At 50.7% G+C, this 18,750-nt stretch overlaps 2 protein-coding genes across 2 annotated transcripts; one reads left to right on the forward strand and one right to left on the reverse strand.

Annotated features, from left to right (window-relative positions):
* Window position 1: 1 nt before the first annotated feature.
* LOC136480322 (PRA1 family protein E-like) lies at window positions 2-1,276 on the reverse strand. Its single transcript, XM_066477925.1, has one exon. The coding sequence runs from the start codon at window positions 1,056-1,058 to the stop codon at window positions 375-377; it is 684 nt and encodes a 227-aa protein (XP_066334022.1). The 5' UTR covers window positions 1,059-1,276; the 3' UTR covers window positions 2-374.
* A 6,945-nt stretch (window positions 1,277-8,221) lies between these two features.
* Window positions 8,222-10,114, forward strand: LOC136478628 (protein WRKY1-like). Its single transcript, XM_066477010.1, has 3 exons — window positions 8,222-9,427; window positions 9,533-9,658; window positions 9,838-10,114. Exons 1-3 carry the CDS (start codon window positions 8,403-8,405, stop codon window positions 10,004-10,006), a joined length of 1,320 nt encoding a protein of 439 aa, XP_066333107.1. The 5' UTR covers window positions 8,222-8,402; the 3' UTR covers window positions 10,007-10,114.
* Window positions 10,115-18,750: the final 8,636 nt, after the last annotated feature.

The following is an 18,750-nucleotide window of genomic DNA, read 5'->3' on the forward strand; positions in this document are numbered from 1 at the left end:
CGAGTTCGGTTGGATGGATGGTTTACAGTTTTACACTAGCCTTAGCCAGCACTGTAGTCCGCGTCTTCAATTTCCCTCTTAAAAAAACAGATTCAAATCATACCAATCACATAAGTTTTACCCTCAAACTACACTCAATATACTTAAAACCAAGTAAAAATTTCTCTTAAACTGAGCACAAAAATCACTATACATAGAATGCAGACTAGAAGAGGAAGTCAATAACACCTCAAAACGATAAGAACATTGAGGCACCCATGAACACCTTGCAAAATCCGAGGATGGATCAGAGCCACCAAGAATCCCCTGCCTCAAGAAGAGCAGAACACAATCAACAACCCCATCAGCTGAATGCCCCCGCCGTATCTCAATCATCATCTAGGGAGCGCGTAGCCGTACGCGCTATCCGTGAACGAGTTGCCGGCGACATCGAACGCGTCCCTCTCGTCGAGGTAGAAGTTGACCCTGAAGGCGGCGTGCAAGCCGATGACGGCTGCCGCGACGACGAGGGAGACGAGGAGGTTGAGCCCCGCGCGGGTGAGCGCGACGGCGAGCACGGTGGCCGCCGAGAGCACGGCCAGCACGACGCGGTCGTCGACGTCGCGGCCGAGGCACACGAGCGGGTCCCCGTCGCCGCGGCCGAAGTAGAGCCCCAGCCAGGCGAGGAAGAGCGCCAGGAACACGAGCATGGAGACCGGGCGGTAGACGAGGCCGAGGAAGACGAGCACGAGCGCGGAGAGCGCGTAGTTGGCGCGGAAGTAGGCGAGGTTCCGGCGCACCCGCGCGCGGGCCTCCCCGCAGCTCTCCGGGCGCGAGAACGCCGTCGGGTCCAGCACCTCACGCCACGCGCGCGGCCGGCCCGCCGCGGCGCCCGCGAACGCCCGCGCGCGGGAGAAGAAGGCGACCCCTGCCTCCGCCGCCGTCGCCGAGGCCGACGACGACGAGGGCGCCGCCTCGCCGCCCGCAACGTCCTCCGGCTTGAGCTGCGGCGGCGGTGGCGCAGGGGGCGAGGTGGGGACGGCGCCGTAGCGCGACCACGACGCGGTGGAGGAGGACATGGCGGGGCGCTGCCGAACCGCAGCCGCCGGCGGGGGGTCGCGCTGGATCGGGCCTCGGGCTGTGGGATTGATGCGGTGGCTTGCGCTGTTGCGCAGCTGTGTTGGGTTGGCCGCTTTTTGGCCTGGCCTGGCTTCTTCGATCGCGGGGATCTGGATGGAGAGGAGAGAGAGAGAGAAAGAGGAGGGAGGGGAAAGGTCTGGGGATTGATTTTAATTGCCCAAAATTGACCACTCCCGGCCTTATTTAATACCATTTTTCGAGATACTAATAAAGCGACTTGCAGCAGCGTCGGCAGAATATAAATAGATTTGCTAAAACGAAAATGGATTTGCATCTACTGACATGAGTGGCGCAACCATCTCCCAAGTGCAAATGATCATGGGTGTGCCATATGGTGGTTACATGATTTTTATTTATTTTTTTTAAAAAAGAAAACACTGTCCTTGCTGGACAGTTTTTGGGCTCTCTCTTTCGCAAAGTTGAGTCAAATTCATGTGTTTGCATAAATTAGTGAAGATTTAATCCCTAAAGAAGAACTTTGGTATAAAACAATGCAACCGTTCCAAGTTCCTCGCTACAACGAATCATTGGCTCCGAAATCGCCGGCCTTCACATCGCCTCTCTCCTCGCGTGTACGGAGTACGTGTACACCTATCGCCGCGGTTCCCTCAACAGTAGCCATCAATGTCGTGTCATGCGAAGCAGTATGTCTGTCGACTCCGAACAAGGGGAAACAGCCACCAGGCGCGCCCGCGTTGAAGCCCTTTACCAGGCCGCGCCTAGCCTGTCGGCACGCTCCGTCCGGCTCGTGTCGTGCCGATCCCGCCGGATCGGATCGTGTGCCGCGGCGCGATCGTGAAGTGGGCAGCGAAGACATGGCACGTGCCTGCTGCCCGCCCAAAGCAGCATGGAAAGGAAAAAAGAATCGGGATCGAAATGCCAAGGAGGAGTATCCGGGGAAAAACAGACGGGAGAGCAGATAAAAAACCCGCCGAAAAACGCACACTACGGCAATCGTTTCGGCCGTGCGAAAAGGACGAATAAAGCCCCACCTCAACTGGGGAATATCCTGGACTTCTCTCAGTCTCTTTTTTTCTCTCTCTCAAACAAGGCCAATTCGGACTTCGAGATCAAAATCAAGTAATCAACAGCCGGCCCTGTTTGGTTTCAAATAAGTCACCTACTTATAAGTTAAAAAGTAAAAAAAAGTAACTTATTTTACCAAACACCACCAACTTATAAGTCACCCCTGCTTATAAGTTTTAAGTTGGCTCACCCCTGCTTAAAACTTATAAGTCACCCTTTTCGCGTGGGGCCCACACCTTTAATGAGCTTATAAGTCATCTACAACCAAACAGGCATGACTTATAAGTTACTAGTTTTCAGTCACCTAACTTAATAAGTCATCTGACTTATGGAAACCAAACAGGGCCTGAGTAGGCAAACAGGGACGTCAATAGATCAACACTTCAGGCAAGTCAGACCAGACTAAGGACGGCAATGGGGCGGTTTTGGGTTCAGGATAATTTTTTACCCACGGTTTTCGGGTTTGGGGCCCCGAAACCTATCAGGTTCGGTTTCGGGTTTGATTTTCCACCCATGGATATCCAATGGATATCCGAAATAAATTATTTGGAATTAAAACTCATGTTTTATAATATGCTAATAATAACTTATTTACTTAGATTATTAAATTTATTCTAAGTTGACTCATGAAAATATTTATTATTTGTTGCCTCTTGTTTATACATGTAAATATGTGTATATATATCATGCATATGTGTATAGAAAGTCCTTTTTGCCCTTACTATGTTGCCATACAAAACGGGTTTTGGGTATCTGCGGGGTTTTTGGGACGGATTATCACCCGAATCGGTGTTCGGTGCGGTTTCGGGTTTCAGGTTCGGGTGCATAGAGACTCAACTCGATCCGAATCCGTCCCGTTGCCATCCCTAGACCAGACAGCTTTGCCTTCGCCTTGCATGCAAGACGGCCCATTGTTCTTTCGTGACGGGCCTGCTTTTAATGCGCGTTGATGGACCAAGGCCCAATGGGCCAGAGCTTCTCCAAAAGACATGCACGGTTTATGACACCGTCGTATGCTTTGGACTAGTCCAGTGAGAGGTAGTCCCAAGGCTAACCAAAGAAATCGAATTACGGTAATGATACGGTGAGGGTACCTGGGCCTGCGGGAGGAGTCCGGTCTACTCCTCACGGCCCATCTAAAATCTAAAAATAAATAACGAACGCATTTCTCTTCCTCCTCGCCTCGTTGCGTAGTTTCTTCTCGTTGCCGTAGCCACGATGCCTGCACCGATCGCCGAGGTGGCGTTCTTGGCGGCCTTCCTTTGCGTCCCGTCCCCGCTCCTCTCCATGCCGTTCCCCAGCGCCGCACTCTCTGCCTCCCCCGCGCCCTCCTCCATCCTCCATCTCCACCGCATCCGAGCGCCGGCGACCGCCTTCCTCCCTCTCCACCGCGCTCACCGAGCACCGCGCAAGAGAGGGGCCGTTGCTGGCCGGGCCCAGGCCAGGCGCAGGAATAGCTGGCCGCTGCCAGGTCGCGCCACCATCCTTGGATGTCGGCTGGCCGGAACCGACCGTCCCCCGCTCTGCTCTGTGTCGTCCAGAAGGAGAAGGGTGAAAAACACAAGTTGCAAATGTATGTTTCAAGTGTTTCAGATATTTCATAGGTACATTGCAAGTGTTTCATATGAATGTTACAAAAGTAGATTGTGATGTTTCATATGTTGCAATGGTTGTATATGTATGTTGCAAGCTTCAGTTTTTAATGTCTCATCTATTTTTTCAAATACATGTCGCAAGTGTAGTTATCTGAACGTTGCTATGTTTACAATGGTTTTCAATTGTTTTTCATGTGTTTTTGCAAGTGTTTCAGATGCATGTTTTAAGTGTTTCATTTGCCTTCAGACGTATGTTTCAAATGTTGTTGGATGTTTTTTAAAAGTAGATCAAATATTGCACATGTTACAACGTAACCCACCTCGCTGGGCGTGAGGTTATGCAAAATTGTTAGTTGGTCAGGGTGGACAGGGTTGCTAGTTGGCTCGTGTTGGACGAGAATAGCCTGGTGTTACGTGCCTAAGTGTGTAGTGAGGTTTAAATCTGTTCGTTGGTTGATCGTTGCACTAAAGTCATAAAAAATAGATGAGCATCCTGTTTTTGAGTCTTAAAAATGGCTTGTTCGGCTTCTTTTTTCAGCCGGAACAGTATTTTTCTCTCACAACAATTCAGCCGGAACAGCGTTTTCAGTCAGTTTCAGCCAAGTTTCAGACCAGCGAACGGGGCCATCGTCTTCTCGAAGAAAAAAAAAAGCTCACCTCATGGTCCATTGTTGGTAGGCAACACTGAACACGCGAAAAATGAAGGGTTCTTGGTGCCACGGCTCCGGCGAACTGACGATCACCCATCGGCCATCGCAATCGCAATGGGTTGGCGTTCTCTCCGGTGGCGGTGGTGCTTGGATGCTCGCATGCAGGGATGACCGAATGAATGCATGCCCCGGGCAAAAGTTGGTAACGCTGGATTAGTGCACAAGCAGTTGACCAAGTGCGAAATGCATGGCAGTAAGAACTAATTGGACGCTGACCTGCTACCGATTCAGACTTCCGAGATGGAAATGGAGTGGACAGTAGACAAGCTCGAGACCGAGAGGCATGGGCTCCACTGGTGCTGACCCCGTTCGCTTCGCTGAAAAAACAAGCCGAAATACTGTTCGACTAATTTGTTGTGAGAGAAAAATACTGTTCCGACTAAGGCCCCGTTTAGATGCAAGCCAAAAACCAAAAATTTTCAAGATTCCCCGTCACATCAAATCTTGCGGCACATGCATGGAGTACTAAATGTAGACGAAAAAAAACTAATTACACAGTTAGCCGAGAAATCGTGAGACGAATCTTTTAAGTCTAAATAGTTCATAATTGGACAATTTTTGTCAAATAAAAACGAAAGTGCTACAGTAGCCAAAAGCCAAAAAAATTTGGAACTAAACGGGGCCTACAAAAATAAGTTGAAAAATACGAATTAAAAGAGAAACGAACAGGACCGCTGCCCACATAAATACCAGTGACTGACCAACTACAGCTCTACAAGTCAACATGCAGATATACTAGGCCCTTTTTTCTTGCTTTCACCGAATAAGACGCTACGCGTACCCTTTACTAAAAGCGATTCTGCTGAGCCCAGGACTAAACAAAGGCACGGACATCATCCTTAAGTTTCCAAAAAGTTTTTTTTAATGTGATTGGTCAACTTATGACCCTAGCCCCTACTATGCTCTTAAAAACAAAATCCCTCGGTTCCGTTTCATAAGATATAATTTGAAATGATACATTCTTCTAAATTACACTTTAATCATTCATTTACTTTATACTATCTTGTTTATGCTTATAAACCATTGGATAGTACAATTGCTTACAAATTTAACTATATAGACTTTGTATTATAGTAGTTTAAAATTGTTATCCAAATTATTGATCAAAGATTTTAAAGTTAATTCGAATCTTGATATGCGTGTGCGCCTTATAAAGGGAAACAGAGCTAGTACTCTACTTTAGAAAGGAAACACACTCCATGTTGTCACTTCCGGTAATGCACTAACGCTAGCAGTCGGATGTTCGAACGGAGTCTTGAATATCAAATGATGTTATGATAGATTTACCTATCTATTACGTGGCACAACCTCTTTCACATGTTCTTGATTGTCATTTCTCTACATCCTTTACCGTTTACCAATTGCTATCCATTGGCTCCCCCCTCTCTCATGTCGATCTCTCTCATGCGTTGCACCTTGTCGCCGTGGGCTGCCCCAAGAGAAGCAAGGTCGTGATGGTGTATCCCCCCCCCCTTCCCTTCTCCATTATTCCTCCGCTCCATGCTCACAAGCTTGGATCTAGTGACTCGTGTAGCATCTCCGTTCTAGATGTTGTCCCTCCATTGCCTTTGCTATGCTCTTCCCCCTTTCCCTCCTGGGCTGCCTTTGCCCCTACATTCCATGCCTGCTAAGCCCCTCTCCCTCGACCCCACAACCTCTACTCCTCCATGTCCAGTAGGCACCGCTGCTGATTGGTGATATGATGTAGGGTGGTAGGGATGGTCATAGATCTAGGCCTTCCTAAGCAACAAGGATGACAACCACCAGTGGGCGGTGCGTGCATTCAACCTTACTTTTGTGGACGTGCTCGAGCTTGACCACTTGGGCGAATGCGTGGCGAAGGTGCCGTCAACAATCTTGAAGTAATTGTTTGTACGATGTTGTGTTTATTTGTTTCTTTGTGTTCCAAGTAAGACATTATGATGTCTCAATCAGTGAGTTTTGTATGTTGCAATGGATGATCTTAACATCTCCCATGTTAGAAGAATTTTTTTTTGAGATGTTGAAACAAAAACATATTATGATGTTGCAAACATGGTCTTTGTTTTTACATTGCAAAATGTGCTTCTACAATGTTATAATAGCAATTCATAGATGTTGTGGTTGATGTCTTGATTTGTTTCATGAATCTTTTTGCCGGAACACATTGCAATGAGGTAAAAGCTAATCATTTTTCTATCGTTCCTAACTTTAGCTTCATTGAGATTATTGTATCATTTTGATATTACAGTAACAAATGTTATTTATCTACCTCTTCCCTCTCTCTCTCTGTTTCTATCGCTCTCGTGCAGCGGTTGTGTGAGGTAGGCATGGCGTGAGGTGGCGCTTTAGCGAGCGTGAATCGTGTTTTTGCTCAAGGGCGGAGCTAGAGCAAATCCGGAGGATGCGCTTGCCATTTTGTGGGTGCAAGTATATGTGACATAGGGGGTGTAAATATGGTGAAAATTTGGTTCTTATCGATATGTATTTTTAAAATTGTGCATGTGCACTGTCATACCCAGTGCACTTAATATAGCGTCATACCCAGTGCACTTAATATAGCTCTGACTTGCTGCCAAGTGTTGTTGTTGCGAGGAGAGAGGTCCCACGTGTGGCATGTCATTACTGACATGTCATTTTTAGCCGAAATTGCCACCCACCCCCTAAAATTTTAGAAATTATTATCATTCCAATACTTTTATCCATTTTAGGGTTCTATTACATGTCACTGTTCTTTTGGTTACACTTTGAAAAGCTAGACATGCACTCTCTCTGTTCGTAGATATTGTAATAAGGTGAATATTCTAAAAATAATGTCGAATTGTTTGGTGTTGCAGATCTTAACAGGTTTTTTTTGACCGGCGTGAGAATGTCTTCTTCTTAAGCACAATGCCCGGGGGCTGTCTTACCCCCGCGGGTCGAGTTTTTTTTTCTTAACATATTTACACAACAAACTTTGATCAAAGTTAAATAAATTTAATTTAGGACAAACTAAAATACTTTGTATTTTAAAAGGTGGATGGAGTAGGTAGAGGAGGTTACAATTGATTAAACTATCAGCCAATTTCTTATCAAAATTGTGTTACGACGTCAAGTTGGAGTGCTTGGACAGCTAGCTTTTTTTTCCCCGATGAATGAATTGAACAGCTAGCTTCTTCTTCTTTTTCCTTTTATTTCCTGATGACTTGAACAGCTAGCTTTGTGGGACATACATTCACATTGAATGAGCAATAAACAAATGCAATTTCCAGTAACCACACAACGTCGAATTGTTGACCCGTTCAGCTGCAGAGCTGGACAAGATATAAATTCAACATGATGATTATTCAAAGTCTTCACCGAGTAAGTTGTTAAATTTAAATCAACTATCATTTATAGTTTAGCATCTTGTCAGCTCTAGTTTACACCCGTGATGATTGACCATTTAAAAAAAAACAAGACAAAACAAAAAGGCAAGAAGATAGAGTTGATAACTCAGAATGGACGTTTTGACACCTAATAAAAAAGTTGTTTAAAATAATCATAAGGCATCTGGGCCGTCCACCGTACCGACGGGCGACGGCCCTGATCATCTTATCATCAGCCTCGTTGACTTTCCAACATTTTATTCCGATCGTGCTCCACCTCTCACTCCCAAATGGAATATCATATACTCACGAGAATTACTTCCTGCTCAAGTGAAGGAGAAGGACCTAATGAGACTGCCTCCTCACATAGTCACATATGCTCTTGCTCTCCCTGTATAAGATCACAGAAAGATCTTGCAAAGACTCTTTCCAACGCCACCACAATTGCTGCAATTCTCGCAACCTTTCTACCTCTCCACTCATCATAGTCATAGCATAGCACCTGGAACAATTTCATGCGCAAATCTAGATTGATTAGTGGTTGCAATCTCATTGGGTAATTCAATCGAGGCTACCAGTGTGCTAGCTACTAGCACTTGGATTTGCCGGCCGGTGCAAGTTTTCTGATGAAAGCCATGGAGGTGGTGGAGGAAGCCAACCGGGCCGCCGTGGAGAGCTGCAAGAAGCTCGTCGCCGTTCTCTCGCTCTCCGGTGCCGACGCGTTCCGGCCTATGCCCGTGGCCGCGGAGACCGACGAGGCGGTCTCCCGGTTCGGCAAGGTGGTCGCCGTCCTGAGCGACAGGCTCGGCCATGCCAGAGCAAGGGTTGGCAAGAGGAGCCCGCCGGCGCCTCCCGTCGATGCGAGCTGCCTCTTGGAGTACCACCCGTCTCTGGCAGTGGCACCGCGCCACACTCCCAACGCCGGCCCCCTGCTGGTCAGTGCTACTTCTCCTCCTCCTCCGCCGCCGCCGCCGCCTCTGACGCCGCCGACGTCGCTGCCAACTAGTATGACGATGCGAAGCGCTGCGGCGCTGATGACGATGAGAAGCCAAGAAGCGGAGGCAGTGGCGCCGGCGGTGCTGCTGCTGCCGCCTTGTGCCAGCAACGTGACATTGACGCCGGCCCCGGCCAAGAAGTTTGACAGGAGCATGTTCCTCGAGACGTCGCTGCTGGAGTTGAACTCTTGCAGCGTGCCTCCCTCGCCGTCGCCGGCCATGGCGGTGCAGAAGAACAGCCCGAGAGTACTCGCGGCTGCTGTCCCCCCGCCCAATCCTTGCACCAGCACCCCTCACATCCAGTTCCAGCCCACCGGCCAGTTCCAGCCGCCGCAGCAGCAGCAGGCGAAGAAGCAGAAGAGCTTCCAGTTCGACCAGACGCCGAGCGGCGAGCAGTTCCACATCGAGGTCCCGGTGCCGCTGCCGCTGCCCCGTGCCGCCCCCGCCGGCGCCAAGGAGGTGATCAGCTTCAGCTTCGACAACAACTCGGTGTGCACGTCGTCTGCGGCGACGTCCTTCTTCACGTCCATCAGCAGCCAGCTGATCAGCATGTCGGACGCCGCGACGAGCTCCGCCGCCAGGCCCGCCACGGCGAAGAAGGTGTGCGGCAAGGGAGGAGACGGCAGCGGCGTGAGGTGCCATTGCCCGAAGAAAAAGTGAGTGCCAGCCATCTCATCTGCATCCCTCTTACAATGCAATGCAAGGTGCTGTAAGTACGTGGTGTTGAATGGCTGGCTAATGGATGATGGAAATCTGTGCAGGAAGCCGAGGGAGAAGAGGGTGGTGAGGGTGCCGGCGATCAGCGACAAGAACGCCGACATCCCGGTGGACAACTACTCTTGGAGGAAGTATGGGCAGAAACCCATCAAAGGCTCTCCTCACCCAAGGTGCGCTGCATCTTGAGCATTTCGTTCTCTTCACGCCATTGCTTTATTAGTTGTGTCCATTAAGCTGCCACGCCATCTTGTTTGTGCTACTGCTGCTACACTGCTATTAATTGATCGTTATTCAGAAAAAATGCAGTCTTGTATGACTGATAAATTCTGAATGATGGTGGTGTATGCAGGGGATACTACAGGTGCAGCAGCAAGAAGGACTGCCCGGCGAGGAAGTACGTGGAGCGGTGCCGCAGCGACGCCGCCATGCTGATCGTCACCTACGAGAACGACCACAACCACGCGCAGCCGCTCGACCCCTCCGTGCTCACCGCCGCCGCCAACGCGGAAGCTTTATGAGAGCCCATCGGACGGAGCCGGAGCCGGAGCCAACGTCGTGCAGGAGCGACAAATTCTTTTCTTTCCAAAACAAGATGTACAGTTGTGACAACTTGAGTGCGTTTCACTGTTTTCCGTTTCTCCGTGTCTGTTACTCTGTTTAGACGAAAATCATTCAGATGAAGGCCTCTAGTTTAATTTGTGCATGCCAAAGAGTGTAATCCTACTAGTTGATGTTTCATCTCGGCAAAGTACTGCACCCGTGTAATCCGCCATTCAGAATTCACGTGTGACCAGCTCGTTTCGGCATACCTGCTGGCTGATCTTTCTGCCAATCTCCTGTGGATGCGAGGCACGAGGGCTCGAGAAAACGAACGGACGTCGCCTGCTGAATAATTACAGATTCTTCAGTTCCAGCAGCTCACACGAGTGATTTTCTTAATTCCCGAAATCCGAGACGCCAGCGTTTCCATCACCGCGCACGCTCGATCCATGATTCAGTTCTGAACGATCATGCTGTTGGTTCGTCGTTGCAGTTGCAGAGCGGACGACGCACGTGATTCGGCTCAGTTAAGCAACTGTCAGCTGCTAATCTGGCTGGCAGGATCGTTAGGGCATTAAATGCGCCCCCACGATGAGCGCCGATGATTAGTGGCGCCAAGCATGTGCGTGCCCCAGGCCCCGTGCCATGGATCTTACTGACGCTCTTATCCTGATTTTGTTCAGGAGAGGCCGAGCTGGCACACCATTATTTTCCACATAGCCTGGTGAGATCATTATTGATGGTCATTTGCAGGATTTATGTATGGATGGATCGTATTGTTTTTTTTTAGCAAATCTTGGCAGAGACTTGAGATCCATGTTTAATGATTAATGAATAAGAATGGTAATTCCGAGCTATAAATCTATAATAAGGCTGTCAGACACCTGTTCAACTTGTTCTTCAGTCACAGCTTAGTTGCTCTGTACAATGCAGCACCGCGAATCTTCTAATAAATTTGAGGTGGGATATCTTTTTTTTTCAGTGCAATAAGAAGATTGCATTTTACTCACAATTTGGTGACTCCAATAGTTCAGTTACTGACATCAAACACTACTATTTCAACTCAAGGAGTCAAGGCTGAGTACCTCTTCATCGGAAAACATAGCCGAGTTTTGTGGAGGCTCTGCAGCATTGTTTGTTTTTTATGGGGACTGACGATGCCAACTGCAATGCTAAAAAGCTAGGTTAGAATGATAAGAGTTGCCTTATTGAACAAATCGAATTCAACTGTAATTTAGTCTTTGTCACTAATTGTAAAAGGCAGGAGTCCACGCGGTTAGCTGCCTAGAGAAATAAATATATTTCACTGGCATGGTAGAGTTTGACAAACGAGGGAAACAAATATTAATTTGATCGGAAACACTTAGACGCGGGCATCCGTCCCGTCGGACCTGGCTTCTCACTCTGCTTCGCCCGTCTCTCTAAAAAAAACTGTCTCACTCGCCTCTCTCATAAAAAAAAATCCCCGACTCTGCCTCACGCCGCGGCCCACTCTGGCGCGCCGCCGCCATCACCCCCCACGGTGCCTCTGTCCCCCGCAGAGAGGAGGAATCCTTCGCAAAGGTACGCTGTCAGCCGCCCCACTGGCTACAGCGGCTGCTGGACCCGGTCTCCAGCGCCTCGCCTTCCGCCTCCAAGCTCCATGCGCGTGGTTGTCGGTGCTTTGGTCCGGCGGGTCCTCAACCGACTAGTGAAAGTGTACTACGTGCCCCTAATCCCGGATGGTGATGCAAAGAGACACAAGGTTTATACTGGTTCAGGCAATAGGTGCCCTACGTCCAGTCTGAGAGAGCTATCTTGTATTCCTTGCACCGAGGTGCTTGTAGTAGGGGCTTACAAGCTAGCGAGAGAGGGAGCTAGTCCCAGGTCTCTGCGTAGAGTGGCGTGGGTGGCTTGAGATGTTGATCTCTTGCAGTGAGGGAGCGTGTGTGTTACAGAGCGTTGTGCGTTGCCTGCACCTGTGTGTCTCATCTCTCCCTAGAAGCGGCCCTGGTCACTCCCTTTTATAGTCGAAGAGAGGCACAGGGGCGGTACATGTATTTGCTACGTGACGTTTTGTGAGCAGAGGCGGTATGTCCGAGCCCTGCAGCTCGTTACTGTGGCGGTATGGTCGGTGGAGCGGTCTTGTCCTCGGTGCACTGGAGCGACGCGCCGGTCACGCCTGATCCTGTGCGACGTGGGAGCTCCTATGGTGGCATGCGCGCCTTCTTCTATTGGAGGCGTGCTGGTCACTGTATGTTTGACCGGCGCGGAGAGCCGAGGCTGGGTAGATGCGACGGCGTGGGTGCGCTGATTCCGAGGCTACAGGAGCTTGGCCTTGTGCACGATGTGGGAGCTCCTGCAGCTTGACGCAGGGCATGGCGCGTACTGCGGACGACGTGCCGGTCCCAGAGTGCTGACAACGTAGAGAGCCGAGGCCCAGTCGGTGCAGAGGCTGAACCATTGTGGGGGGCTCGGCGGGCGCGAGTCCCGAGGCTACAGGAGCCCAGAAGCGGATAGCCGAGGCTCGGAGGGAGCAGTTGGTCTTGTACGTCGATTCTGAGGCTACAGGGATCCGGACTTGACTTTCCACGCCGCACTGTCCTTGGAGCAGGGGTTAGGCAGCACAGTGCAGTACGGGTGTCAGCCGTGGGCACAGTGCCGAGCATAGCGGCCGGTAACCCCTACCCCGTCTTGTCCCGGACAGCATGGCGTCGATGTGACTCCCGTCTCGTCGGCCACTCCGCTGTATCGTGCCGTCGTTTGACTGACGTCGCGGGAGTGGTTGGACGCGTTAGTTGGATGTGACGTCCCGTCAGAGAAGTCGGTCAAGGCGGCGGTGACGGGGTTGATGCCGAGCCGGCCTCGAGCGAGTCGGTAACTGGGTGCTCGTCCGAGGCCTCGTGGCGCGGGGTCTCGGGCGAGTCGGAGAATCGGTACCTCGGGCGAGGCCTTGTGGCGCGGGGCCTCGGGCGAGTCGGAAAACCAGTACCTCGTCCGAGGCCTTGTGGCGCGGGGCCTCGGGCGAGTCGGAGAATCGGTACCTCGTCCGAGGCCTTGTGGCGTGGGGCCTCAGGCGAGTAAGAAAACCGGTACCTCGTCCGAGGCCTTGTGGCGTGGGGCCTCGGGCGAGTCGGAGAATCGGTACCTCGTCCGAGGCCTCGTGGTTTCGTTCTGGGCCGAGCCCGCTTCAGGTGAGTCCGGATATTGTTCGAGGTGGCCCGGGCGGTCCAGCCGGGCCTCGGATAAGGTGGGGGTTTGCCGGTGGTTGTCTCTTGACTTCGATATTTACAAGGTCTAAGTGATTTTTTCGGTTCTTGCTTAGAGAACCCCTTTTTATGGTACCCGGCAGTGGTCGGCGACCTCAGCGGCGCCCGCGTCACCGCCGCGCCATGCCATGCTCAGTCCTCCGTCGCGCCCTGGCCAGACACCAGGAGAGGGGGCCATCGCTGGCCGGCCCCAGGCCAGGCGCAGGCGCACTTAGCCACTGCCAGGCCGCGCCACCATCCTCGGCCGCCGGTAGCCGGAACTGACCATCCCCGCTCTGCTCTGTGCCGCACAGAAGAAGGGTGAAAACGCATGTTGCAAGTGTACATTTAAAGTGTTTCAGATGTTTCATAGGTATGTTGCAAGTGTTTCAGATGGACGCTGCAAAAGTAGATCAGGATTTTGCATATGTTGCAATGGTTGTATACGTATGTTGCAAGTTTCTGTTCTCAATGTTTCATTTTTTTCCGACTTATGTTGCAAGCGTGTTTATCTGGATATTGCATATGTTTTTACACATATGTTGCAAATGTTTTATCTGGATGTTGCATATGCCTTGTAATAGTTTCAAGTATTTCTGCAAGTGTTTCAGACGCATATTTCAAATGTTGCATTTGTCTTCAGACGTATGTTTCAATTGTTGCATCTGTATGTTTTAAATTAGATCGGATGTTGCATCTTCCTCCTCACGTTCTGCTGCCTCGCCTCAGTGTCAGACGTGGTAAGCGAGGGCAGGTGGAGGCGGTCCCTGTGGGTGCGGGCACGCGGCCGTATGTAGCATGTGCAGCAGTAGCCGTCGTGGGCTAGGAGGCGGCGTGGGTGAGACCGGCAGGCGAGGCGTGGGCGGGTAGGCACAGTGACGCGGGTGCGGCAGGCTAAGGCAGGCGTAGCGGCGCGGGCGTCCTGGCGCCAGCCACGGCCTAATTTGATTGCTGATTTGTCCTTTTAGTATAGATAGATTATAAAAACTAGTATGTTCTTACTATGCTATTATGCTGAGGAACAGGCGGTAGCAGCGTAGCTGTAGTACGGTCTACATATAACTAGTGTTGTTCGCCATTTTTTAAGAAAAATGAATGTCCAAAGTCTTTGCTGAGTCAACAAAAGCATATTAAGGCCATGTTGCTGTAGCCGCTCTTCATGGCACCATGGTCTCCCGCAGCTCCCTGGCGCGGCGCCTCAGCGCGTCGGGCTGGCTTGATATAGAGAGCATGGTGGCGCTGAACTGATCACTGGCAGGGCGAGAGGCATCGGGGCGTGCACGGCGTGACTCTTTCTAGAAGCGCACGCGCGTTGTGGTGGCGGACATCTCCGGTTTCTCTTCACCGAACGGTCGCGGACGACGTCCCGGCAGCCGTGGTCTGTGGACCATGCCGTGGCGGTTCGGGGCACTGGAGACCGGCCTGACGACTGGGACTGACTCGTCCTAATAAATCCGATCCGTCAGCCGCGTCGTAGTCCTCCCGGTCCCTCGCTCCGATCAGACCCGGCCGAGCCCACCGGGAACCTGAGGTGCCGCGTCGTCAGGAATCAGGATTGCTTGGGAAACTAATCCGGGCCTCGTACGAAACAGAGCGACGTACTAGATCAAAAGGGGACCACTTCAGGCCCAATACACGATCAAATTCAACCAAAAAAACGGGCGGAGGGACTATATAAAAGTGCTTGACCTCCATCATATATCCATCTAGAACACGATCTATCTACAATGGCAGCTGACGAGGAAAACCAACCCGACTGGTCCAACCTCCCCACCGATCTCCTGGAGCCCATCGGGAAGAGGACCCGCGACGCCGTCACCGGGCTAGCCGCGTTCCGCTCCGTGTGCCGGGCATGGCGCGCTGCGGTAGGGCCAGCGCCGCGCCTGATGCTTCCCCGTGCGGGGCCGTCAGAGGACGCGCTCGTCTTCCCCTTGTCGCGCGGCTGGTCCATAGTCGTCGACGCCCGCGACGCGTCCTGCCGCCTCTCGCACCTGGCCACGGGCGCGACGTCTGCCCTGCCCAGGCTCAACGCCGTCCGCCACGCCGGCAGCGACGTTGTCACGCACCTGACATACCTGCGCCGCCCCGACTTCCACACGGCGGTACGCACCTGGAGTTCGTGCAGAAACTACCTCCAATTCACGGATTTCTTCCGCTTCGCCGTCCATGTCCCGCCCGGCGCTCCTCCGACGACAGCGGCGGCGGCGGCGAGCATGACGATCATGATGTCCCACATGATGCTGGTGCCACCGGGAGCGGGTATGTTATGCTGCCGCCCCGGAGACGCGGCTTGGACCTTGGTGAACACGCCCGTCCCAGTAAACCTCGGCTACTTCGACTTAGCCTACCACGACGGCAAGATGTTCGGCTTCGACGGCCAGATGACGGTGTTCGACGCCGCGACGCTCCACGCCCTCTGCATCGTGCAGCGTCCACCGGCGACGCCCAACCTTGCCAACAAGATGTACGGCATATGCACCCAGAAGGAAGAGTTCAATTTCGTCCACCTCGTTGCGTTGCCGAGCAAGCTGGTTTTGGTCCGGACTAGCGTCAAGTCTTCACGGCCGGTGGCCTTCGACGTCTTCGAGTTAGGCTCGACGCCTGACGGGCTCGCCTGGCTCAAGGTGAGAGACGCTGGCGACTACGAACTGTTCGTGGATGGATATCACACCACCTTTAGGGAAAATAATGGCGTCAACGGCGGCGGTACTCGGATCTACTATGTTCATGACGTTGCTACAGCAGACCTTTTTTGCGACGAGCTCCGGGTTCCTCCTGCGGCCTACTGCTACAGCATGCAGGATAACAAACTGGAGTGCATCTACGTGCCGCCGGAGGATATTCATCGATGCTCAACTAAGCCTAGTTGGTTTGTTCCCTAGCTAGCTTGCTAGTAGTCCTCTCTTAGATTAGATTAAATATATATAGGGTATTTAGTGTTTCCCGATGAGATGATAATATGTTTCTCTTCCTCAACAACAGGTGTTTTCGGTTTTACAAATTTACTGGAAAAATATGCCCATAATTACTACTATGGACAAAGGCCACATGGATATATCTTGTATTTCACTTTTTTTCTAAAAAGCATGCGCCTAGAATGTGTCTTTGGTTCAGGCGACGACGTGATCATTTGATCTCGCTTCGAAATTCGTACATCATTGTGTCAATTTAGATCATAGTTTTTTAGTTGTCTTACTATAGAATTGTTTATTTTTAATTGTCTTTGCGTCTTAGATCATAATTTTGTAATTGTCTTACTATAGAAAGAATTCCTTATTGTTAGTTTCCTTTGTGCGAACTTAGATCCGTCAGATCTTCATCTATGGCTCACAGCCATTGTTCAGATGCCTGAACAGATGCTATTTTTCAGGTGGAAAATAGCAAATCCCTTTGTATTTAGAATAAAGAATGAAAGATTCTCGTTTACATTTAGTATAAAAGTTTTAGTATAATAGATGCAAATAATGAAGGTTCTCTTTTACATTTAGTATAAAAGTTCTAGTACAATAGATTCTTCAGCACCTAGCTACTATTGTAGAATATTGAGTATACTTCTTCACTAGAAAATAACAATAGTATTTGCTTTGATCTTTTCTAAGCAGAGATAGAACAGAATGACATAATCAATAAGGCGCTTATTACTATGGGGAAGTTAACGCGCGACACGTCTCACTGTCGAGCGAGCGCGCGACCCGCCGCAACACGATAGAGTCTTGCTAGAGCTCCGCGGCCTCCTTCTTCCCCTTCGCCCTCCTGCCGCCGCCATGGCCATATTGTCGTCCCCGCTCTGACCTGGCCCAGCCGCCTCCTCCGCCGCCGAAACCCTAACTGCTGCCCTCCTGATGTTGGGGAAGAAGAAAGAGAGAGTCGGATTGAGAGGGTGTTGAACTCGCCACAGCCACCGGAGCCCTAGCCGCCGCCGTCTTCTTCTTCGTCGGCGAGGGCACGGGCGAGTGGGACACGGGCGCGCTGACGCGGGTGGGTAGGAGCGGGTCGCCCCGTCACGCTCCAGCCCGACGATCACGTAGTTGAGTTTCCATATTACTATCTACTCTTGATGATTTAGTACACTCCCACTCTTTCTTGTGTTGGGTGGATCCTGTTACCTCTACTCTAACCATAACAAACTAGTATTATAATATAATTTTGATCATTGAATCGTTTATTTCTCTTAGAGATAAATGCATTGTAGGTCCATTAATTTTTGATGGTGTGTCATATAGGTCCTTCAACTTTTAAACTGTATTTTTGAGCCCTCAAGCTTTTTAATTGGTTCACCGGAGGTCCATACCCCTTCGTTTGATGTTTAGATCTAACGTGGCGTGTACACTCAGCAGCCAAGGTGGCGTGTAAATTATAATTAGCCCCTTTCTTGCTTTTTTCCTCTTTCATGTTCAGCCACTGCACGGGCACGGCGCACACCAACCCAGTCGCCATGCCCACCGCTCAGCAAGGCTGGCTTCTTGCCGTTGACGCGCGCGCCCAACACCGCGAGCCTGCCACCTCCGCGAGACCGCCCTGCTGACGCATGCCCGCCGCTGCGACCCTGCTGATGCGCACGCACCGTCATGTGCTGGGCTTGCACCTGAAAGGTCCTAATATGGCTAGAGGGGGAGTGAATAGCCTATTTAAAAATCTACAAATCAACTAGAGCAATTTGATTAGTATGACAAATAGCGTAATGCAAACTTGCTCTAGCTCTACAAGGGTTGCAAGCCACCTATCCAACAATTCTAGTTGCAATGAATACTTAGGCACATAAACTAGCTATGTAATTACCCACTAAGAACTCTCAACCTTGCTACTCTAAAGAGCTCAACTAGATAAATGTAAATAATAAAGCAAGCTCTCAATTCTAATTACACTAAAGAGCTTGTATCAACTAGTTTGCAAGAATGTAAATGAGTGAGTAGAGTGATTATACCGACGTGTAGGGGATGAACCAATCACAAGATGAATATATAGCCAATCACCGGGAGAATGACAAAGAAGAGAGACAATCGATTTTCTCCCGAGGTTCACGTGCTTGCCAACACGCTACGTCCCCGTTGTGTCGACCAACACTTGGTGGTTCAGCGGCTAAGAGGTGTTTCACAAACCTCGTCCACACGATTGGACACCGCAAGAACCGACCCACAAGTGAGGTAACTCAATGACACGAGTAATTTACTAGAGTTACCTTTCGGCGCTCCGCCGGGGAAGGTACAACTCCCCTCACAATCACCGAAGGTGGCCACGAACAATCACCAACTCGTGCCGATCCTTCACCGCTGCTCCAACCGTCTAGGTGGTGGCAACCACCAAGAGAAACAAGCGGAATCTGCAGTGCAACACGAATACCAAGTGCCACTAGATGCAATCACTCAAGCAATGCACTTGGATTCTCTCCCAATCTCACAATGATGATGGATCAATGATGAAGATGAGTGGGAGGGCTTTGGCTAAGCTCACAAGGTTGCTATGTCAATGAAAATGTGCAAGAGTTATCCCTTGAG

Source organism: Miscanthus floridulus, chromosome 1, assembly GCF_019320115.1.
Source record: "Miscanthus floridulus cultivar M001 chromosome 1, ASM1932011v1, whole genome shotgun sequence".
NCBI classification, from domain to species: Eukaryota; Viridiplantae; Streptophyta; class Magnoliopsida; order Poales; family Poaceae; genus Miscanthus; species Miscanthus floridulus.

Excerpts from the sequence above, each read along its gene's own strand:
- LOC136480322 (XM_066477925.1), bottom strand. The coding sequence starts at position 1,058 with ATGTCCTCCTCCACCGCGTCGTGGTCGCGCTACGGCGCCGTCCCCACC.
- LOC136478628 (XM_066477010.1), top strand. The coding sequence starts at position 8,403 with ATGAAAGCCATGGAGGTGGTGGAGGAAGCCAACCGGGCCGCCGTGGAG. Across the intron at positions 9,428-9,532 it reads TGCCATTGCCCGAAGAAAAA|GAAGCCGAGGGAGAAGAGGG; the intron begins GTGAGTGCCAGC and ends AAATCTGTGCAG. Across the intron at positions 9,659-9,837 it reads AAAGGCTCTCCTCACCCAAG|GGGATACTACAGGTGCAGCA; the intron begins GTGCGCTGCATC and ends TGGTGTATGCAG.